Source organism: Salvelinus sp. IW2-2015, linkage group LG8 (genome assembly GCF_002910315.2).
Source record: "Salvelinus sp. IW2-2015 linkage group LG8, ASM291031v2, whole genome shotgun sequence".
Lineage (NCBI taxonomy): Eukaryota > Metazoa > Chordata > Actinopteri > Salmoniformes > Salmonidae > Salvelinus > Salvelinus sp. IW2-2015.
In genome coordinates, this window is record NC_036848.1 from 28,032,024 (window position 1) to 28,056,883 (window position 24,860).

The 24,860-nt window shown below is 43.5% G+C and overlaps 1 protein-coding gene across 1 annotated transcript in view; it reads left to right on the top strand.

Annotated features, from left to right (window-relative positions):
• Positions 1–24,860, top strand: part of LOC111967672 (unconventional myosin-Id-like) — a 121,475-nt gene that overhangs the window by 64,611 nt on the left and 32,004 nt on the right. Inside the window, 4 exon segments of the mRNA XM_023992906.2 lie at positions 17,033–17,256; positions 17,753–17,891; positions 18,185–18,289; positions 18,649–18,762. Of these exon segments, the coding sequence (XP_023848674.1) occupies positions 17,033–17,256; positions 17,753–17,891; positions 18,185–18,289; positions 18,649–18,762 (582 nt within the window).

The window sequence follows — 24,860 nt, forward strand, 5'->3', positions numbered from 1 at the left end:
GCAGCGCCTTAGACCGCTGCGCCACTCGGGAGCAAAGGTATCGCTGCAGATGTACATAGTAGAGGTCGACCAATTATTCGGAATGGGCGATTAATTAGGGCCGATTTCAAGTTTTCATAACAATCGGAAATCTGTATTTTTGGACACCGATTTGGCCGATTTTCATTTATTATTATTTTTTACACCTTTATTTAACTAGGCAAGTCAGTTAAGAACACTTCTTATTCTCAATGACGGCCTAGGAACGGTGGGTTAACTGCCTTGTTCAGGGGCAGAACGACAGATTTTTACCTTGTCAGCTCGGGGATTCAATCTTGCAACCTTACGGTTAACTAGTCCAAGTCCAACACTCTAACCACCTGCTTTACATTGCACTCCACGAGGAGCCTGCCTGTTACGCGAATGCAGTAAGAAGCCAAGGTAAGTTGCTAGCTAGCATTTAAACTTATCTTATAAAAAACAATCAATCAATCAATCATAATCACTAGTTAACTACACATGGTTGATGATATTACTAGTTTATCTAGCGTATCATGCGTTGCATATAATCGATGCGGTGCGCATTCGCGAAACAGGACTGTCGTTGCTCCAACATGTACCTACCATAAATATCAATGCCTTTCTTAAAATCAATACACAGAAGTATATATTTTTAAACCTGCATATTTAGTTAATATTGCCTGCTAACATTAATTTCTTTTAACTAGGAAAATTGTGTCACTTCTCTTGCAACAGAGTCAGGGTATATGCAGCAGTTTGGGCCGCCTGGCTCGTTGCGAACTAATTTGCCAGAATTTTACGTAATTTGACATAACATTGAAGGTTGTGCAATGTAACAGGAATATTTAGACTTATGGATGCCACCCATTAGATAAAATACGGAACGGTTCCGTATTTCACTGAAAGAATAAACGTTTTGTTTTTGAGATGATAGTTTCCGGATTCAACCATATTAATGACCTAAGGCTCGTATTTCTGTGTGTTATTATGTTATAATTAAGTCTATGATATGATAGAGCAGTCTGACTGAGCGGTGGTAGGCAGCAGCAGGCTCTTAAGCATTCATTCAAACAGCACTTTCATGCGTTTTGCCAGCAGCTCTTCGCAATGCTTCAAACATTGCGCTGTTTATGACTTCAAGCCTATCAACTCCTGAGATTAGGCTGGTGTAACCGATGTGAAATGGCTAGCTAGTTAAAGGGGTGCGCGCTAATAGCGTTTCAAACGTCACTTGCTCTGAGACATGGAGTGGTTGTTCCCCTTGCTCTGCAATAAAAAAAAGTTGGCCGATTTGATCGGTATCGGCTTTTTTTGGTCCTCCAATAATCGATATCGCCGTTGAAAAATCATAATCGGTCGACCTCTAGTACATAGTCCATCTGTAAATAGCCCACCCAATCTACCTACCTCATCGCCATATTGTTTTTATTTACTTTTCTGCTCTTTTGCACACCAGTATCTCTACTTGCACATCATCATCTGCTCATTTATCACTCCAGTGTTAATCTGCTAAATTGTAATTCTTCGCTACTATGGCCTATTTATTGGCTACCTTCTCATGCCTTTTGCACACACTGTATATAGACTTTCTTTTTTTTCTACTGTGTCATTGACTTGTTTATTGTGTTATTGGCTTGTTTATTGTTTATTCCATGTGTTGTGTTGTTGTCTGTGTCACACTGCTTTGCTTTATCTTGGCCAAGTCGCAGTTGTAAATGAGAACTTGTTCTCAACTGGTTAAATAAAGGTGAAATAATAAAAAATAAAAAATACAGTATATCAATGAATATATTTAATCTTTGTTCTTCACATGTTCTGCATCTAAATCAAAGTCTCTCAAACTCCCTACACATCTAGCCATTGTCATGGTACAGGATATTAATTTGATCAGCCTTCATTTGATCCTTGTTTTTACACTGCTGCCACTCGCTGTTTATTATCTATGCATAGTCACTTTACCCTTACAAATTACCTCAACTAATCTGTACCCTTGCACGGGTACCGCTTCCCCCTGTATATAGCCTCATTATTGTTATTTTATTGTTACTTTTATATATATATATATTCTTTTTTTTAAACTTTAGTTTATTTAGTAAATATTTTCTTAACTGCATTGTTGGTTAAGGGCATGTAAGTAAGCATTTCACTGTAAGTAAATGCTTACTTACAAACCCTTAACCAACAATGCAGGCGCATGTGACAAATAACATTTTATTTGTTGCAGGAAAGTTTGCAGGGATTTGAAAACGTGTAGTGTATTTGAGGCTTCTGAAATTCCAGACTAGATTTTTCCCTACAAAAATGTCAATTAATTATAATCCACATAATAATTCACATTTCCTGTCGATGCAGGATTATTTTACATCTGTATGTGTATGTGTTTTGTGCTGGACGGGCTCTCTCTACCCAAAATGCATTTCAAAGTGCCCTAATAAAGCCGTACCAATCTGTCCCACTTTGTCTGCCCGAGACGCCCCCAATTTGGCTTCGACGAGCTCGTAAATCTGGATCCCCAGAGCCATCGGAGTGTGTGGTTAGTACGACTCCATGATGGAGGGAGGGAGTCTGTTAAAGTGTGATCAGATAGCTTTATTGGAGAGGAGGGTGTTTCGGCCTTGTTATTGACCTGATTTACCCACGCTCCCCTGGGTGTCATCTCCTCTCCTCTCCCCACCTTCCCACTCGTGATAATTCTACACCGTCTGCCCCTCTGTGTTTAAGCACAGCCAAGCAACAGTGTGTGTGGGAGATAGCCATGTGCATTTGAAATAATTGTACTATTTGAATAATATCATGATCATTTAGGATACATGGATAGTCGACATGTTTTATTTCAACTTTTTTTAAACTTGGATACTTGTTTGCTGCGCAGCCTGCGCACTAAGCAAGGCGGGGGATGGACAGAGGCCGGTGGGGTGTGTGACCATAGAAATAGAATGAATAGAACGGTCTTGGAACGGCTATCCCTGGCAATTTGACTGATAAACTCATGGGAACACGATGCAAAAATGTCCATGGTAATGTAGAATGTTCATTCAAATTATGTTAGCCAGAGTCATATGCAGTGAGCTACAAAGGTATTCATAGGTTTCACCTCCGTCACTCGGTCGCGTCATGCCATTGTTATGAACGTTCTCAAGCCACCTTTTACCGGCGGCGCCATAGTGGTGCCCTAAAGTGGCGATAAACCTAGACATTCTGGACGGAGGCTAATTACTGTTTCGTCTAAATTACACTATATTGCCTGGAAATACGATGACATTGCTAAAGTAGTCAAATATTCAGTAGGAAACTACTTTGCCAGCATTATAATGTCATCAAATTTACTTTAGACAGTTGGCAATGTTGTCATTAACTAGCAAAGTTCGTCAAAAATAGCTAGCAATGCCAACGTTAGGTAGCTAAAACCCATCCCCATTCTTTTGTTTTTCTACTAGTTATTTACCTCCTTTTGATTGTCATTGTATTTCCAAGCCACTGTAATGCATTTTAATCATCTTCATCAGCGCTCATTGACGATGCATTGAGTAGAATGCTCAGTCAGGCATCAGTCCAAAACAAACAAAACAAAACAAACTTTCAAACAACTTTGACCATTTTTGTTGTTGTTTTGGCTCTGTACTCCAGCACTTTGGATTTGAAATTATACAATGACTGAGGTTAAAGTGCAGACTGTCAGCTATAATTTGTGTGTATTTTCATCCATATCGGGTGAACTGTTTCGAATTACAGCACATTTTGTACATAGTCCCCCCCATTTTAGGGGACCAAAATGATTGGGACAAATACACTTACACTATATGTGTATTAAAGTATTTAATTTCAGTGTTTGGTCCCATATTCCTAGCACGCAATGATTACATCAAGCTTGTGACTCTACAAACCTGCTGGATGCATTTGCTGTTTGTTTTGGTTGTTTCAGATTATTTTGTGCCCAATAGAAATTAATGGTAACTAATGTATTGTCATTCTGGAGTCACTTTTATTGTAAATGAGAATAGAATATGTTTCTAAACAATTCTACATTCATGTGGATTACATTTACATTACATTTAAGTCATTTAGCAGACGCTCTTATCCAGAGCGACTTACAAATTGGTGCATTCACCTTATGATATCCAGTGGAACAACCACTTTACAATAGTGCATCTAACTCTTTTWAGGGGGGGGTTAGAAGGATTACTTTATCCTATCCTAGGTATTCCTTAAAGAGGTGGGGTTTCAGGTGTCTCCGGAAGGTGGTGATTGACTCCGCTGACCTGGCGGTCGTGAGGGAGTTTGTTCCACCATTGGGGTGCCAGAGCAGCGAACAGTTTTGACTGGGCTGAGCGGGAACTGTACTTCCTCAGAGGTAGGGAGGCGAGCAGGCCAGAGGTGGATGAACGCAGTGCCCTTGTTTGGGTGTAGGGCCTGATCAGAGCCTGAAGGTACGGAGGTGCCGTTCCCCTCACAGCTCCGTAGGCAAGCACCATGGTCTTGTAGCGGATGCGAGCTTCAACTGGAAGCCAGTGGAGAGAGCGGAGGAGCGGGGTGACGTGAGAGAACTTGGGAAGGTTGAACACCAGACGGGCTGCGGCGTTCTGGATGAGTTGTAAGAGTTGTAGGGGTTTAATGGCACAGGCGGGGAGCCCAGCCAACAGCGAGTTGCAGTAATCCAGACGGGAGATGACAAGTGCCTGGATTAGGACCTGCGCCGCTTCCTGTGTGAGGCAGGGTCGTACTCTGCGAATGTTGTAGAGCATGAACTACAGGAACGGGTCACCGCCTTGATGTTAGTTGAGAACGACAGGGTGTTGTCCAGGATCACGCCAAGGTTCTTAGCACTCTGGGAGGAGGACACAATGGAGTTGTCAACCGTGATGGCGAGATCATGGAACGGGCAGTCCTTCCCCGGGAGGAAGAGCAGCTCCGTCTTGCCGAGGTTCAGCTTGAGGTGGTGATCCGTCATCCACACTGATATGTTTGCCAGACATGCAGAGATGCGATTCGCCACCTGGTTATCAGAAGGGGGAAAGGAGAAGATTAATTGTGTGTCATCTGCATAGCAATGATAGGAGAGACCATGTGAGGATATGACAGAGCCAAGTGACTTGGTGTATAGCGAGAATAGGAGAGGGCCTAGAACAGAGCCCTGGGGGACACCAGTGGTGAGAGCACGTGGTGCGGAGACAGATTCTCGCCACGCCACCTGGTAGGAGCGACCTGTCAGGTAGGACGCAATCCAAGCGTGGGCCGCGCCGGAGATGCCCAGCTCGGAGAGGTGGGAGGAGGATCTGATGGTTCACAGTATCAAAGGCAGCCGATAGGTCTAGAAGGATGAGAGCAGAGGAGAGAGAGTTAGCTTTAGCAGTGCGGAGCGCCTCCGTGACACAGAGAAGAGCAATCTCAGTTGAATGACTAGTCTTGAAACCTGACTGATTTGGATCAAGAAGGTCATTCTGAGAGAGATAGCAGGAGAGCTGGCCAAGGACGGCCCGTTCAAGAGTTTTGGAGAGAAAAGAAAGAAGGGATACTGGTCTGTAGTTGTTGACATCGGAGGGATCGAGTGTAGGTTTTTTCAGAAGGGGTGCAACTCTCGCTCTCTTGAAGACGGAAGGGACGTAGCCAGCGTCAAGGATGAGTTGATGAGCGAGGTGAGGTAAGGGAGAAGGTCTCCGGAATGGTCTGGAGAGAGAGGAGGGGATAGGGTCAAGCGGGCAGGTTGTTGGGCGGCCGGCCGTCACACAGACGCGAGATTTCATCTGGAGAGAGAGGGGAGAAAGAGGTCAAAGCACAGGGTAGGGCAGTGTGAGCAGAACCAGCGGTGTCGTTTGACTTAGCAAACGAGGATCGGATGTCGTCGACCTTCTTTTCAAAATGGTTGACGAAGTCATCCGCAGAGGAGGGAGGAGGGGGGGGGGAGGGGGAGGAGGATTCAGGAGGGAGGAGAAGGTGCAAAGAGCTTCCTAGGGTTAGAGGCAGATGCTTGGAATTTAGAGTGGTAGAAAGTGGCTTTAGCAGCAGAGACAGAAGAGGAGAATGTGAGAGGAGGAGTGAAAGGATGCCAGGTCCGCAGGGAGGCGAGTTTTCCTCCATTTCCGCTCGGCTGCCCGGAGCCCTGTTCTGTGAGCTCGCAATGAGTCGTCGAGCCACGGAGCAGGAGGGGAGGACCGAGCCGGCCTGGAGGATAGGGGACATAGAGAGTCAAAGGATGCGAAAGGGAGGAGAGGAGGGTTGAGGAGGCAGAATCAGGAGATAGGTTGGAGAAGGTTTGAGCAGAGGGAAGAGATGATAGGATGGAAGAGGAGAGAGTAGCGGGGGAGAGAGAGCGAAGGTTGGGACGGCGCGATACCATCCGAGTAGGGGCAGTGTGGGAAGTGTTGGATGAGAGCGAGAGGGAAAGACTTGGGGGGGAGTTGCAATGAGATTAGTGGAAGAACAGCATCTAGTAAAAGATGGTCAGCGTATTGCCTGCCTTGTGAGTAGGGGGAAGGTGAGAGGGTGAGGTCAAAAGAGGAGAGGAGTGGAAAGAAGGAGGCAGAGAGGAATGAGTCAAAGGTAGACGTGGGGAGGTTAAAGTCACCCAGAAACTGTGAGAGGTGAGCCATCCTCAGGAAAGGAACTTATCAAGGCGTCAAGCTCATTGATCAACTCTCCAAGGGAACCTGGAGGGCGATAAATGATAAGGATGTTAAGCTTGAAAGGGCTGGTAACTGTGACAGCATGGAATTCAAAGGAGGCGATAGACAGATGGGGCAGGGGAGAAAGAGAGAATGTCCACTTGGGAGAGATGAGGATCCCAGTCCCACCACCCCGCTGACCAGAAGCTCTCGGGTGTGCGAGAACACGTGGGCAGACGAGGAGAGGCAGTAGGAGTAGCAGTGTTATCTGTGGTAATCCATGTTTCCGTCAGTGCCAAGAAGTCGAGGACTGGAGGGAAGCATAGGCTGAGATGAACTCTGCCTTGTTGGCCGCAGATCGGCAGTTCCAGAGGCTGCGGGAGACCTGGAACTCCACGTGGGTCGTGCGCGCTGGGACCACCAGGTTGAGTGGCTGCGGCCACGCGGTGTGAAGCGTTTGTATGGTCTGTGCAGAGAGGAGAGAAGAGGGATAGACAGACCACATAGTTGACAGGCTACAGAAGAGGCTACGCTAATGCAAGGAGATTGGAATGACAAGTGGACTACACGTCTCGAATGTTCAGAAAGTTAAGCTTACGTTGCAAGAAATCTTATTGACTAAAATGATACAGTACTACTGGCTGGTGAAGTAGGCTAGCTAGCAGTGGCTGCGTTGTTGACTTGTTTTGAAGTGTAGCTGGCTAGGTAACCTCGATAACTGGCTAGGTAACCTCGATAACCTCGTAATTACTCTAAACTACACAATTATCTTGGATACAAAGACAGCAAAGGCAACTATGTAGCTAGTAACACTACACTAATCAGGTCGTTCCGTTGTAATGTAATAGTTTCTACAGTGCTGCTATTCGGTAGAGTTGGCTAGCTGGCTAGCTAGAAGTGTTGACTAGGTAGGAGAACGGCGGTGCGGCGGACGAAAATAGCTGGCTAGCTAACCTCGATAATTACTCTAAACTACACAATTATCTTTGATACAAAGACGGCTATGTAGCTAGCTAAGAAAAAATTGCTAAGATCAAACAAATCAAACCGTTGTACTGTAATGAAATGAAATGAAATGTAATACTACCTGTGGAGCGAAGCGAAATGCGACTACTCGCTCCAACCCGGAAGTGCGGGTTGTCTTCTTTCACGGTAACAGCCTCACCCTCTACTTCTTGTTTTACTGTGACATTTTACTGTGACATCCTCCTCTTCCATGTGGATGCTACCATGATTACAGATAGTCCTGACTGAATCGTCAATAATGATGAGTGAGAAAGTTACAGATGCACAAATATCATAACCGATGTCCAGATCTGGGGAAGGGTACCAAAACATTTCTGCAGCATTGAAGGTCCCCAAGAACACAGTGGCATCCATCATTCTTAAATGGCAGAAGCTTGGAACCACCAAGACTCTTCCTAGAGCTGGCTGTCCGGCCAAACTGAGCAATCGGGGGAGAAGGGCCTTCGTCAGGGAGGTGACCAAGAACCCGATGGTCACTCTGACAGAGCTCCGGAGTTCCTCTGTGGAAATGGGAGAACCTTCCAGAAGGACAACCATCTCTGCAGCATTCCACCAATCAGGCCTTTATGGTAGTGTGGCCAGACGGAAGCCACTCCCCAGTAAAAGGCACATGACAGCCTGCTTGGTGTTTACCAAAAGGCACCTAAAGGACTCTCAGACCATGAGAAACAAGATTCTCTGGTCTGATGAAACCAAGATTGAACTATTTGGCCTGAATGCTAAGCGTCACGTCTGGAGGAAACCTGACACCATCCCTATGGTGAAGCATGGTGGTGGCAACATCATGCTGTGGGAATGTTTTTCAGTGGCAGGGACTGGGAGACTATTCAGGGTCGAGGGAAAGATTAATGGAGCAAAGTACAGAGAGATCCTTGATGAAAACCTGCTCTAGAGTGCTCAGGACCTCAGACTGGGGCAAAGGTTCACCTTCCCACAGGACAACGACCCTAAGTACACAGCCAAGACAATGCAAGAGTGGCTTCGGGACAAGTCTATGAATGTCCTTAAGTGGCCCAACCAGAGCCCGGACTTGAACCCAATCGAACATCTCTGGAGAGACCTGAAAATAGATGTGCAGCGACTCTCTCCATTTAACCTGACAGAGCTTGAGAGGATCTGCAGAGAAGGAGAGAAACTCCCCAAGTACAGGTGTGCCAATCTTGTAGCGTCATACCAAAGAAGATTTGAGGCTGTAATTGCTGCCAAAGGTGCTTCAACAAAGTACTGAGTAAAGGGTCTGAATACTTCTGTAAATGTGATATTTCATTGTACTTTGGAACGGGATCGATTTGGAGGTGGAGGGTCCATCATGGTCTGGGGCGGTGTGTCACAGCATCATCGGACTGAGCTTGTTGTCATTCGGGGCAATCTCAAAGCTGTGCATTACAGGGAAGACATCCTCCTCCCCATGTGGTACCCTTCCTGCAGGCTCATCCTGACATGACCCTCCAGCATGACAATGCCATCAGCCATACTGCTCGTTCTGTGCGTGATTTCCTGCAAGACAGGAATGTCAGTGTTCTGCCATGGCCAGCGAAGATCTCAATCCCATTGAGCACGTCTGAGACCTGTTGGATCGGAGGGTGAGGGCTATGGCCATTCCCCCCAGACATGTCCGGGAGCTTGCAGGGGCCTTGGTGGAAGAGTTGGGTAAGATCTCAGAGCAAGAACTGGCAAATCTGGTGCAGTCCGTGAGGAGGAGATGCACTGCAGTACTTAATACAGCTGGTGGCCACACCAGATACTGACTGTTACTTTTGATTTTGACCCCCTTTTGTTCAGGGACACATTATTCCATTTCTGTTAGTCATATGTCTGTGGAACTTGTTCAGTTTATGTCTCAGTTGTTGAATTTTGTTATGTTCATACAAATATTTACACAATAAGTTTGCTTAAAATAAACGCAGTTGACAGTGAGAGGATGTTTCTTTTTTTGCCGAGTTTAGTTTTTATTGTTCTGCAAGTGCCGCAGATTTTGTGGAGCGATGGGTAACAATGCTTCTAGTGTGACTGTTGTCAATTTGTGTGCAGAGGGTCCCTGGTTCAAGCCCAGGTTGGGGCAAGGGACGGAGGCAATACTGTTACGAAGTCTGATCCTACACCTCCCCTCTACCTTTTGCATGCCTCTCCTGGGGAAACGGTTAGAGGCATCAGGAATATTTATGTCTCCTTAATGCTCATCGTCTGTGCAACATGAGACAGCGGATGGATTCTAATCATTTACAATGTATGACATATCCTTCACGTTTCGTGGTCACACTGGCCAGCTAATTCAACTATTTGTGTGATGAACGGGTGTACACCATAATAGTGTTGCAAATATAGAGTAATCTCGGGCTTTCAATTATTTACGTTAGACATTCTATGGTTACACATGGTTAACATATTATGTTTATGCCTACTTGCCTACCTATTATGCCTACTTGTCTTTATTTCCTGGTTTTCCTTTGTGTTTCCAATCCGAGTTGTATTGAGGTAGGCTAACGTTACCCAGCTAGATAGCTAGCTAGTTAGGCTAGCTAACGTAAGCTATGCTAGCGATGAGAGTGATAATGACTATCAAAATATTCATACCCAGATACATAACCAGCAGTCTGTGGTCTAGCTACCGGTATACTCCCCACCACTGGGGATCAACTAACTCCAACCACCTATTTCACGTGATAGGGTAATTTGGCAGGGGATGCAAACCAGTTGTTGGTTGCATGGTCGACCCGTGTACGGCTTTTCCGTCTCAAACAGCCGAATTAAATCAGGTTGTGAGCTTCTTTTGAACACGAGTCGTTAACTCCATTCCACCACCTCGTAGTCTTTGTTTAAAATCAAAGTAAAGAAGGTAACTGAGGGTCCAATAGCCCTACAGTATAATGCTCACGATCACTTAAGCACATTTTGGGAATCTCAAACCAACCCCAGAATATATTCAGGTCCCTTAAGCAATATATTTAATTCTCCATTTTAATACATTATACGACAATATCTCATGCGCCTGCGTAAAACACACTTCATTTCCTCAAACGTTTGATTAAATCTGAATTTGAATGGGGTCGTCTTCTAACACTGTTAGCTAGCGGGGACCATCTGAGTTGGAAATTATTCCATTCACCATCATCCCTGTCACATGGGAGGGTAGTAGACGGGTTCTATTCATTACTGCACACTGTAGCAAAATGTCTTGTAACAGAAAACAAGTGTTTCTTATTGGACAAGTTCAGGTAGTACCTCCCAGTTTTCAGTCATTTTTTCTTAATTTGGTGCCTAATGAATACAACCCATTGGTTGGTGGGAGTGATGAATGTGGATCACTCTGGTCTCTCTCTTCCCTCCATTATTTATTTATGAGTCAGCTAGGGCAGCGAAATGGAGGGACAAGAGGAGTTTGAGGTCATCAGTGAGGGACAGTTCATTCTTGACTGTCCTTCATTTATCTCTGTGTGATTGATCCACTAGACTAGAGGTGGCCTCTGAATGGACTGTAGTGTTACTGCAGCTGTGGTGAATTAGATTAATTAGATTTTGGATACTTAGGACCTCTTTTTGGCATTGTATTCTGTGTATTTGTACTTTGTAGGTTAAATGAACAAAAGCAAACAGGCAGAAATCAATGTTGTTTAGCTACAGTTGAAGTCGGAAGTTTACATACACCTTAGCCAAATACATTTAAACTCAGTTTTTCACACTTCCTGACATTTAATCCTAGTAAAAATTGGTTGTGTTAGGTCAGTTAGGATCACCACTTTATTTTAAGAATGTGAAATGTCAGAATAATAGTAGAGAATGATTTATTTCTGATTTTATTTCTTTCATCACATTCCCAGTGGGTCAGAAGTTTACATACACTCAATTAGTGTTTGGTATCATTGCCTTTTAAATTGTTTAACTTGGGTCAAATGTTTTGGGTAGCCTTCCACAAGCTTCCCACAATAAATTGGGTGAATTTTGGCCCATTCCTCCTGACAGATCTGGTGTAACCGAGTCAGGTTTGTAGGCCTCCTTGCTCGCACATGCTTTTTCAGTTCTGCCCACACATTTTCTATAGGATTGAGATCAAGGATTTGTGATGTCCACTCCAATACCTTGACTTTGTTGTCTTTAAGCCATTTTGCCACAACTTTGGAAGTATGCTTGGGTTCATTGTCCATTTGGAAGACCCATTTGCGACCAAGCTTTAACTTCCTGACTGATGTCTTGAGATGTTGCTTCAATATATCCACATAATTTTCCACCCTCATGATGCCATCTATTTTGTGAAGTGCACCAGTCCCTCCTGCAGCAAAAGCACCCCCACAACATGATGCTGCCACCCCTAGGGCTCAGGTCCTCAGAGAGAGAGAGAGAGAAACACAGAGAAACACAACTCTACTGCAGCATATATACTGGAGGATGAGACCGGATGGGTCGAGAGACACTGTGGCCCCATCCGACGATACCCCCGGACAGGGCCAAACAGGCAGGATATAACCCCACCCACTTTGCCAAGCAAAGCCCCCACACCACTAGAGTAGAGGTCGACCGATTATGATTTTTCGATACCGATTATTGGAGGACAAAAAAAGCCAATACCGATTAATCAGCCGATTTATTTAAAAATAAAAAATATATATATATCATACACACACACACATTTTTGTAATAATGACAATTGCAACAAAACTGAATGAACAATGAACACTTTTATTTTAACTTAATATAATACATAAATACACACACGCACACAGCTCTGAAGTGACAATGATACTGAAGTGTCTGCTTAGGAGACAAATACTCAACTGTTTGAAAAAATATATAGTTTAAGTTACCTGTGATGAATGTTGAAAACAAAAACTTTAATTTCTATATGCAGGAAATCCTATTTTAATAATGGGCATGGTAAGAATTGACAACCAAAGTGCGAGTCATAATTCCCATGACACCTAGCAAAATCTGAAAAGCGGTTCCTTCATTTATTCCATAGGATATTTTTAGATTCACTTAAAATAAGGTCTGTGTTTCGTGTAGGCTTACACCACCTTGCCAATTTTATAACTGTGTAGATATCCATAGGACAAGGTAACTCTGATCAATATTGGCTAAATATAAGTGAAGATAAAAAAAATTGTAGAGTGGATTTATGAAAATATGTTGACAAACGTTACCTTATCCTAGTGAGATTTACACGGGTATCAAAACGTCGAGGCGGTTTAAGCCTGCACGAAACACAGACCTTACACAGACCTACATGAATAGACCTACATGAACGGTAAAATAACGAAGGAACCCCTTTCAAATTCAGCCGCAAGTTATTACAGGAATTATAACGCGTCAAATATTTCTCTCTAAACCATATACCTTTGACTAATCCGGAAACTATCACCTCGAAAACAAAATGTTTATTCCGTTCCGTATTTTATCTAACGGGTGGCATCCATGAGTCTAAATATTCCTGTYACATTGCACAACCTTCAATGTTATGTCATAATTACGTAAAATTCTGGCAAATTAGTTCGCAAAGAGCCAGGCGGCCCAAACTGTTGCATATACCCTGACTCTGCGTGCAATGAGCGCAAGAGAAATGACACAATTTCACCTGGTTAATATTGCCTGCTAACCTGGATTTCTTTTAGCTAAATATGCAGGTTTAAAAATATATACTTGTGTATTGATTTTAAGAAAGGCATTGATGTTTTTGGTTAAGTACACATTGGAGCAATGACAGTCATTGATTGATTGTTTTTTATAAGATAAGTTTAATGCTAGCTAGCAACTTACCTTAGCTTACTGCATTCGCTAACAGGCAGGCTCCTCGTGGAGTGCAATGTAATCAATGCAAGATTGGATCCCCCGAGCCGACAAGGTTAAAAATCTGTCGTTCTGCCCCGTTCCTAGGCCGTCATTGAAAATAAGAATGTGTTCTTAACTGACTTGCCTAGTTAAATAAAGATTAAATAAAGGTGTAAAAAAATAAATAATAATAATAATAAAAACGGCAAATCGGCGCCCAAAAATACCGATTTCCGATTGTTATGAAAACTTGAAATCGGCCCCGATTAATCGGCCATTCCGATTAATCGGTCGACCTCTACACTAGAGGGATATCTTCAACCACCAACTTACCATACTGTGACAAGGCCGAGTATAGCCCACAAAGATCTCCGCTACGGCACAACCCAAGGGGGGCGGGCGCCAACCCAGACAGGAAGATCATGTCAGTGACTCAACCCACTCAAGTGACGCACCCCTCCTAGGGACGGCATGGAAGAGCACCAGTAAGCCAGTGACTCAGCCCTGTAATAGGGTTAGAGGTAGAGAATCCCAGTGGAGAGAGGGGAACCGGCCAGGCAGAGACAGCAAGGGCGGTTCGTTGCTCCAGTGCCTTTCCGTTCACCTTCACACTCCTGTGCCAGACTACACTCAATCATAGGACCTACTGAAGAGATGAGTATTCAGTAAAGACTTAAAAGTTGAGACCGAGTCTGCATCTCTCACATGGGTAGGCAGACTATTCCATAAAAATGGAGCTCTATAGGAGAAAGCCCTGCCTCCAGCTGTTTGCTTCTAGGGACAGTTAGAAGGCCTGCGTCTTGTGACCGTAGCATGCCTGTAGGTATGTACGGCAGGACCAAATCGGAAAGATAGGTAGGAGCAAGCCCATGTAATGCTTTGTAGGTTAGCAGTAAAACCTTGAAGTCAGCCCTTGCCTTAACAGGAAGCCAGTGTAGAGAGGCTAGCACTGGAGTAATATGATCAAATTGTTTGGTTCTAGTCAAGATTCTAGCAGCCGTGTTTAGCACTAACTGAAGTTTATTTAGTGCTTTATCCGGGTAGCCGGAAAGTAGAGCATTGCAGTAGTCTAAACTTGAAGTGACAAAAGCATGGATACATTTTTCGGCATAATTTTTCGACAACGTTTCTGATTTTTGCAATGTTACGTAGATGGAAAAAAGCTGTCCTTGAAAGAGTCTTGATATGTTCGTCAAAAGAGAGATCAGGGTCCAGAGTAACGCCGAGGTCCTTCACAGTTTTATTTGAGATGACTGTACAACCATCAAGATTAATTGTCAGATTCAACAGAAGAGCCTTGGGACCTAGAACAAGCATCTCTGAGTTTAAAAGTAGAACATTTGAAACACAGGCTTCCAGCGAGGGCAATTTTGGGGCTTCACCATGTTCCATTGAAATGTACAGCTGTGTGTCATCCGCAAAGCAGTGAAAGTTAACATTATGTTTCCGAATGACATCACCAAGAGGTGAAAACAATAGTGGTCCTATAACGGAACCTTGAGGAACACCGAAATGTACAGTTGATTTGTCAGAGGACAAACCATCCACAGAGACAAACTGATATCTTTCCGACAGATAAGATCTAAACCAGGCCAGAACTTGTCCGTGTAGACCAATTTGGGTTTCCAATCTCTCCAAAAGAATGTGGTGATCGATGGTATCAAAAGCAGCACTAAGGTCTAGGAGCTCAAGGACAGATGCAGAGCCTCGGTCTGACGCCATTTAAAAGGTAATTTACCTCCTTCACAAGTGCAGTTTCAGTGCTATGGTGGGGTCTAAAACCAGAGTGAAGCGTTTCGTAAACATTGTTTGTCTTCAGGAAGGCAGTGAGTTGCTGCGCAAAAGCTTTTTAAATTTTTTTGAGAGGAATGGGAGATTCGATATAGGCCGATTTTAGTTTTTTATATTTTCTGGGTCAACGTTTGGCTTTTTCAAGAGAGGCTTTATTACTGCCACTTTTAGTGAGTTTGGTACACATCCGGTGGATAGAGAGCCGTTTATTATGTTCAACATAGGAAGGCCAAGCACAGGAAGCAGCTCTTTCAGTAGTTTAGTTGGAATAGGGTCCAGTATGCAGCTTGAAGGATTAGACGCCATGATTATTTTCATCATTGTGTAAAGAGATATAGTACTAAAACACTTGAGTGTCTCCCTTGATCCTAGGTCCTGGCAGAGTTGTGCAGACTCAGGACAACTGAGCTTCTCCTCGTTCTTCTGTATATTATGAGTACAGCGACTGCAATTAGAAGGCATCATGTTAATGTTACTACTTAGCTTCGGCTGGTGGAGGTCCTGACAAACCGCGTCCGGAGTGAAAAAGAGGGGAAAAACTAAAAATATTGTAAAGTGTAAAGTTGTCAGGTAGCAAAGTAAGGTTAGCAACAAAACGCATAGCAGCACGCAAACAGATCAGAAGCTTCTGAAGCCATGACATAATTTTCTGAAATTTTCCAAGCTGTTTAAAAGGCACGGTCAATTTAGTGTATGTAAACTTCTGCCCACTGGAATTGTGATACAGTGAATTATAAGTGAAATAATCTGTCCGTAAACAATTGTTGGAAAAATGACTTGTGTCATGCACAAAGTAGATGTCCTAACCGACTTGCCAAAATTATAGTTTGTTAACAAGAAATTTGTGGAGTGGTTAAAAAACTAGTTTTAATGACTCCAACCTAAGTGTATGTAAACTTCCGATTTCAACAACCACATAATCAACCTCCCCAGGTGAAACACTTCCCCAATATTTAATATGCTAATGTCAGAGACCATTTTTCAAATCAACCACCACCAAACATACATACATTAAGGAATAAAATATTCATGATCTGCAGAATCATAGCATATTAGAATTCATGTACTGTGTGACTGAGACTGATGCGCTACCATTGATATACAGTATATGAATTATATGACTGCAACACTATTGAGTTGTGCTTGAGTGTCAACATCAAACACAATTGAGACTGTCAGCACTGTTTCGGGGTCTGTGTTTGTTGTTTACAGTAAGTTAAATAGACTGGTACTGGTCTATGAATCAATATGAAGTAAAAAGGAGCATATGGCAGTGGTTTTGGTGAGAAAGGAGCAGAAGAGATGTCTCCCTGGGGTCCCACTACCATTTATTATTCATGTTTTATGGGGGGTGTTCCGGAGCGGTTGATAGGAGGGGGGGTGTAAGTGAAGTTTAGTTACGCCGGCTCAGGGCATTCTTTTCAATAAGAGTCCAACACACATGCTGTTCAGATTTACAGTAACATTTTATGATGTGAATCTTTGTTTTGCCTTTCTTGCTTCAGATCATAAAAACGTACATACAAGTTCTTTCAGGCGTTCTTTTCAATAAGACTCCGACGCACACGCCGTTCCGATTTACAGTTACTGACATGAATGTGTCATTGAATTGTGTGAATCTTTGGTGTGTCTTGCTCGAGTTTATGCGTCTAAACGTACTGTATCTCATTTGAAATGTGTCTGAGAAAATGTTGCTCTAATGTAGGCTGCCTTCATTTGTACGTTTTGTTATATTAACAGTGTGTTTCATACTCTAGACATACATCCTGTTAAACTAATAGTTGTTATTGGGAGGTACAGTATCCATAGAGGCTTACTCATTTCCACTGTGTTAACCTATCCATTCTCTTCACCAGGTATGGCGCGGTACCATAGCCAGGATGCGTTACCGGCGCATGCGAGCCGCCCTCATCATCCTGCGGGCCTACCAGCACTACAAGGTCAAGTCCTACATCAAGGACGTCAACCGCAAATTCAAGAACGTGCGCTCCATGAAGGACCATGGCAAGCACGTCAAGTGGCCAACGCCGCCCAAAGTCCTGCGGAAGTTTGAAGAGGCGCTGCGGAGCATCTACAACAGGTAAACAAAGTGTCGCGCGCACACAGACACACACACACACAAAGGGGTTGTAGTATGAGTAATCCCACCTTTGTTCGGATAAAACATCAACCCTTGAACACGATGCACTGTAAGCCCTTCCATCAGTATCATCAGTGTAGTACGAATTGTGTGGAGTGGGTACAGTTTTCTACTCCAACTGGTTTCCTTTGAAGGTTTTTACCTGTGTGTCTTCCAGCCTCAGGTCTGTGGTGGACATAGATATTTTTCCCCGTCAAAGCCTCATTCAATACTTTCATCCGGAGAAAGTGAAATTTCACACTTTGATGCTTTGAAAGTACAGTTTAAAGGCAGGATGTTTCATGTCAGAGAGAGTGCAGCCGCCCAAAATCCCTGTTATGCAGTATCATCACGTCAGAAATAGCCAATCATGTTGTCAAGGCCATAGATTCTACAGTGTCAGAGTCGATATCTTGGCTCCATTGCTATTCCTGTGGGTGTTTCCATGCTGCTCTAGGTGGTGGGCGTGGACTCTGATCAAAGACCTGACTCCAGAGGAGAAGCTGCAGATCAGGGCCAAGGTGGCCACCTTGGAGGCCCTCAAGGGCCAGAGACCTGACCTGGGGCTGCAAAGGACCTGGGAGGGCAACTACCTGGTGAGTTGGATTGGCTAAGGGGGGTTCTGACACTAGCTCTGAGCTCCTCAAAGGGAGAGGTTAGCGGTTGATGTGTGTGTTTCTGGTGTTGTTTTTCATTTGAATGTAGTTGTAAATGTGTGTGCGTTTTTTGTCGGTGGTGCAGTAGTGGGGGGGGGGGGGGGCGTAAGTGTGCGACGTGTGTGTGTGCGTTGTTGAACTAAAATGGAATGGAAAGAGGTTTGTCTTTGTGGAGGAGTTGATCGTCATGGCAGTCTTTGTCTCTCTCTCTCTGTGTGTGTGTTTGTTTTCAGAAGCGAGACAGTCCTGACACAGCGTCCTCCTTCACCTTGGTGTCCTGTGAGTTGCAGCGTAAGGACAAGTTCATGAGAGTGCTCTTCTCCTGCAACGTGCGCAAGGTACAGTAGGGTTTGGGACTATTACCTAACCCAAACCCACACACAGGGGCAGACTGGGATAAGAAATCGTCCCTGACATTTTTAACACACCAGACAATTATTTTCCTTGAGGCCCCAGATAATTATAATTTTGCGGAGAAAAAAATACAATAAAATGTTAGACAGGCCCGCCCACTGGTCCAAAAATGGACCAGCCATCTGGCATTTGCCCGACATGCCAGATGGCCAGTCTGCCCCTGCACACACACACATTCTCACCCAACTGTCCCTGAGTTTAGCCAACTCCCAGTTGTGTGTGTGTTGGCTGTGTGTGTGGGGTCTCCTGTGGGGTGACTGATAAGGGTCTTTGTGTTTCCCAGATCAACCGTTTCCACAAGTCAGAGGACAGGGCCGTCCTCATCACAGACCGCCACCTGTACAAGATGGACCCCCTCAAGCAGTACAAGCCCATGAAGAGCATCCCCCTCTACAATGTAAGAACACCTCCCCTGTGTGGTTAACATAGTGTTTTGTGTAGTTGAAATTAATGGAAATCTTACTAGCTGTGGCTCTAAACAGTCTAAAGGGTCTCTCAAAATCATTCTCAATTGATAATTGATTAATAGCATGGTGTGTGGAACAGGAAATGAAACACTATGTAGAGATAATGGAATAATTGCTCTTTTCACATCTCCGTAGACTGATTTAAAGGAGATGAAATTGAATTTTGTTTTGTTTGAAGTAATCGTAATTGTTATCAACTCTCGTCTTCGAGATGATCTTATCATACTACGTACGGAGACTGTTATTTGTCGCTAAGGCAACAAGGTTTAAATGTACAACTCTTCCCATCCTTTATCCACTGCATTAATGTTGTGTTAAAAAAAGCGTTCTCACTGATTTGGTGGACGATAAGGCACACAGATCCTATGATCCTTGTTTCCCGTGGTTAAGTCCTCTGGGTTCTTTTTAGATTTACAGCAGCGCGTCCCGGCAATTTTTTTATATATATATATATATTTATTTTTTCATGGCTTTTCATCACAACTCTTTTTATGTAACCTACAGTACACCGGAATTTGAACCTCTGTTCTCGTTTTCAAGTAAGAGTTAAAGTGCATCCCAAAGTATAATCTCTAGTATTGCAGTACAGGCAGATACTTCCAGCGGCTTATACCTTGAAAGTTGACCTTGTGGATAAAGAGCAGAAAGGGGGAAAGAAAGGGAGGAAGAAACAGCGAGTGAGATGGGGGGGGGATGAAAGAGAGGCTGAGGAGTGAGAGAGGTAGTGGTAGTGAGGCAGAGGAGGGTAGAAAGGGAGAAAAAAGGAGAGAGCGAGAGGTGAGATATCTTTGGCCAGATATTCCCTCCCTGTTCTTTTGATAAGGAACCACAGTGTTCAAACTCTCAGGAAAGAATTATAGGACGAACACCCCGGTCTTATCGTTGCATCTGTAATGGAAATGAGAAATGGAAAAGCAGGGCTAGGAGAAGAATAGAGATGCCTGAAGGGCTATCGGCTATTGTTAACACACACAAACACATACACACAAGAGAGCCCGGAGAGGGAAGGCTGTGTGTTGGACACTCAGTCTAATGCAGAAGGTAACCAGACAGAATCATCAGTATTGTTAAATGGTACAGACTGGGAGATATAGACTGAGTGTACAAAACATTAGGAACTCTTTCCATGAAATAGACTGATCAGATGAAAGCTATGATCCTTTATTGAGCTCACTTGTTAAATCCACTCCAATCAGTGTAGATGAAGGGAGGAGACGGGTTAAATAAGTGTTTTTAAGCCTTGAGACAATTGAGACATGGATTGTGCGTGACATTCAGAGGGTAAATGGGCAAGAGAAAAAAATGTAAGTGCCTTTGAACGGGGTATGGGAGTAGGTGCCAGGCGCACCGGTTTGAGTTTGTCAAGAACTGCAACGTTGCTGGGTTTCCTGTGTGTCAAGAATGGTCCACCACCCAAAGGACATCCAGCCAAGTTGACACAACTGTGGGAAGCATTGGAGTCAACATGGGCCATCATCCCTGTGGAACGCTTTCGACACCTTGTAGAGTTAATGCCCCGGTGAATTGAGGCTGTTCCTTGAGGGAAAAAGGGGGTGCTAAGAAGGTGTTCCTAATGTTTTGTACACTCACTGTATAACAAGACGTACGCAGAGGGGTAGAGAATGACATAACACACAATACAGATAGTATAGAACATTGTGTATAGTTACACGTATGACATCATGTATTGTAACTAACACACACACAACACACAACATATTACATGTGTGCCATTGTCACGACGTGGCCCTTTGGGCTGTATATCGTGGCTCCCCCCTCTCTCACTCTCTCTCTCCCACCACAAGTTTTATGACTTTACGATAGTTCATCAATTCCTGGCAGAGACTCTCTCCCCTGGTCATGCAGAAAGAGAGGGGAAATATACCTATGGAACAAAGAGCTTCTCTTTGTAAAACAAAGATCCTAATCCCCAAAATTGGAGGGTTAAACAATATTTATATTTTTGAGAATGTGGGAATGGTCCGTGGGTATTTAAAGAACAGTCCTGTCGAAGTTGTTTTATTTTGTGACATCAGGAAGGACGATAGCACGGAATAACGGTAGCTTTGGAAGTGTACATTTCTCAGTTATTAGTTTTCAACCTGAATGTTGTGTAAAATATAGGATTAACTATGAAACTATTTGTGAGAAGATGTCATGTTGGCCTTCTAAATGAGATATTTGTTTAGTTATAAAGTTTTAACTAGTCAGTGGCCACACCCCCGTGAGCCCAGACATTACGTCGGCGTCATGGACCGCCCTTTTCTCGGAAGTGTATAAAACCCACGAAATTTACATGAGACCAGTCAGCGTGCAGCAGTGGCTACATGGCTGACAAATGGTTTAAAACTACAAGACCAGAAAACCAGACCGCGTGTAGTGTTGGCCACACGGCTGGAAATGGTTCAACTCTGACACTATCGATCACTACAGAATAAGAGCAAGGAAGGACATTGTGACTACTGGGGAAGTTAACCAGAGACTCTCTGAACTGAATTCCAACAGAGAAGACAACGACATACGGGTATAAATATATACATTGCAATTATTCTCGAATGAGCGGCCGTTCATGTGCAAAGGATTAGCATTTCAATGAATATAATTATCAGCTGTGTGTAGTGAATCCATTTCGTCTTTTCCCCTTTTTCTCAATCCCCACCCTTTTCCTTTGTCTACCAAGCCGTCATATCGGCTTCGTCCGCTAGGGACTTTTTCTTTGTATCATGTAGTAACCCAAATATCTACTGTTTGTTTGTAATGTAATTCTGTGTCATTATTTAGTTAGTTAGTAAATAAATAAGCCAATTTGTATATCGCTGATTCATGATTTAGGCCAGGGTTTGTGCAGATATCCAAACGTTTGCAACGTTCAGAAAATGAGAACTGGTGAGGTAATAATAATACATTAATGAGAATGACTAATCGATAAGATATGAAAATATCTGAAGAGTTATATTCGGGAAATTGACACTCTATAAACAAAATGTTTCCGTGGTGTGCCCCGACTTCATAGTTAATTAAAGTTACATGATTAGTTTAATCGCGTTATTAAAGGACACATAGAGAATTGATTTGCTAAAATAAGTCTTCATATTTAATGATAGTCACAGACACGACACCATCATATTGTAACTGCATCCCACCATACACACGCATGATGAAATACTCCATTATACTAAATGTCATCATATCAAACGTTATTGGTCACATACACATGGTTCGCAGATGTTATTGCGAGTGTAGCTTGTGCTTCTAGTTCCGACAGTGCAGCAATATCTAACAAGGAATATCTAACAATTCGAAAACAAATACCTAACACACACAAATCTAAATAAAGGAATGGAATAAGAATATATTAATATAAATATATGGATGAGCAATGTCAGAGCGGCATAGGCTAAAATGCAATAGATAGTATAGAATACAGTATATACATATGAGATGAGTAATGCAAGATATGTATACATTATGGCTAAAGTGGCTAGTGTTCCATTTATTAAAGTGGCCAATGATTTCAAGTCTGTATGTAGGCAGCAGCCTCTGTGCTAGTGATGGCTGTTTAACAGTCTGATGGCCTTGAGATAGGGGTGAGAGAACTGGTCAAGGTGAGAGAGTCGATGAAGATGGAGACGTTTCGTTGCTAGGGGAGCCGGTGAGGCATGAGAAGGAGCCATTGATTACTGGAAGGTCGGATGGAGGGGAAAGGCAGTTAGCGCCTGTTGATTAGCGAGCCAGCAACGTTGCTGCCCTACTAAACCTTGGCTACCCTTGTGCTTATTTTCTACCCCTGCAGGAACCAAAGGCATTGATTCCATCCCAAATGGCACCCTATTCCCTATATAGTCCATAGGGCTCTGGTCAAAAGTAGTGCACTACGTAGGGAATAGGATGCCATTTGAGACGCTACCTCTATACCAGACACCATCCTTTGCTATCTACCTCTGCCGCTGTCATGCCAACTTCGCAATAGACGTAGTTGTCATAGCGATTGTGCGGGAGGGCAGATCAGCTGATGTCTGGTATTGTTCAGGTATGTTCCCAAATCGCCTGGCTGCTACATGTGTGCTGTCCACTTTCCAAATAAGCTTATTGGTCTTTCCTCTCAGTCACTCTATTTCACTATTTATTTTCCTGAATCCATCTTACTCTCTCTCTATTTCTCCAACCATGCATTCTTTCCCTCCTTGATTCCTTCTCTCCTAGATAGAATATGACTTATTTGTCATGGAGTACAGTAAAGTAGTGCAATGTATGGATCCTTTAATTTCGAGGTGCTAAATGGGAATGTAATGTGTTAGTAAAGATTGATTGCTGGCTGACTGGTGACCCCACTAGAGGCAAGTTGCCAAAGCTTGTCTCATGGACACATGGATGTACCCTTCACCTCCTCCCCCTTTCCTCTTGCTCTATCTTTGTTTTGCAGTCTATTTCGTTCTCTCTCGCTATCATCTATCTCTCTCGCTATCTCTCTCTCGCTATCTCTCTCTCTCGCTCTCTCCTCTCTCTCTGGGATTTTTCAATTTGCTAGTCAGAAAAAAGTCTGTCAAGCCCGCTACAGTGAACGATATACGTCTTTTGATAGGAGGACAGGTGCCTGTCAATCACAACGTGAGCGATGACCGGGAAACACTACTGGTAGGCAGAGGGGTAGAGAATGACATAACACACAATACAGACAGTATGGAACCCCCCCCCCCCCCCCCCTCTGCTGTGGTTGCAGTCAAATTTCTTTACACAGAGGGAGAGAGCTTGAATTCGCACGTCCCATATAATGTGGTAACAATCCACTAAGCCAATTTTTTTCTGGTACGTTCATTTATTTTCTTTCGTTTGCAGGTTCCGACATTAACGATGGCCTGCTGGCCCGCGGCCTGTGAAAACATGTGTCGGTCGGGCCAGTGGATGTTGTCAGTCTTGACCGACGGGTCCAGTAACTTTTCAGCACATTTTTGCATTCCAATTCTACATTTACCTGCTCTGTTGCGGTCTACCATTGAAAACCGTTGAAGACTACACTCGAGCAATATGATTGGCCATTCATTCAAAAACCACAACGCTCCCGCGAGGCACAACTTCTCGAGCGGTACATGAGTTGATGCCTTCACACAGCACACGCGAGCTGGAGCTATCCAGAGCAAAAAAAGTGCCCATCAATCTACTTGCTGAGCTTATTTATTTTATGGAAAGGGATGTCCAAAATTAACATATTAGCAATATTCTGACTACTGTTGATAGTCTGCAAAAAGAAAGCTATACAAATACACCTTGCTTTCGTATTGGCTAGTCTACTGTATCCATGTTATTAATGTCTCTTTTGGAACGTTTGTCTTAAAGGGGCAGCGTCCTATTTTCAAATATTCTCAAAATGACATACTTTAGCAGCAAAATTTAATGCAATTAATACAATGCAATTATTTCCATGACATAATTTTAAAGCAATTTTTGACTGGCCGTTCTAGATACACTGAAAAAAATATAGAAACACAAGATGTACAGTGAGCTGAAATAAAAGATCCCAGAAATGTGGTCCCGTGTGGCTCAGTTGGTAGAGCATGGCGCTTGCAACGCCAGGGTTGTGGGTTCATTCCCCACGGGGGGACCAGGATGAATATGTATGAACTTTCCAATTTGTAAGTCGCTCTGGATAAGAGCGTCTGCTAAATGACTTAAATGTTAAATGTTCCAGACACACAAAAGCTTATTTCTCTCAGATTTTGTGCACATATTTGTTTACATCCCTGTAAGTGAGCATTTGTCCTTTGCCAAGATAATCTATCCACCTGACAGGTGTGGCATATCAAGAAGCTGATTAAACAGCATGATCATTACACAGGTGCACCTTGTGCTGGGTACAATAAAAGGCCAATCTACGATGTGCAGTTTCGTTACACAACACAATACCACAGATGTCTCAAGGTTTGAGGGAGCCCACAATTGCCATGCTGACTGCAGAAATGTTCACCAGAGCTGTTGCCAGAGAATTGAATGTTAATTTCTCTACCATAAGCTGCCTCCAACACCGTTTTAG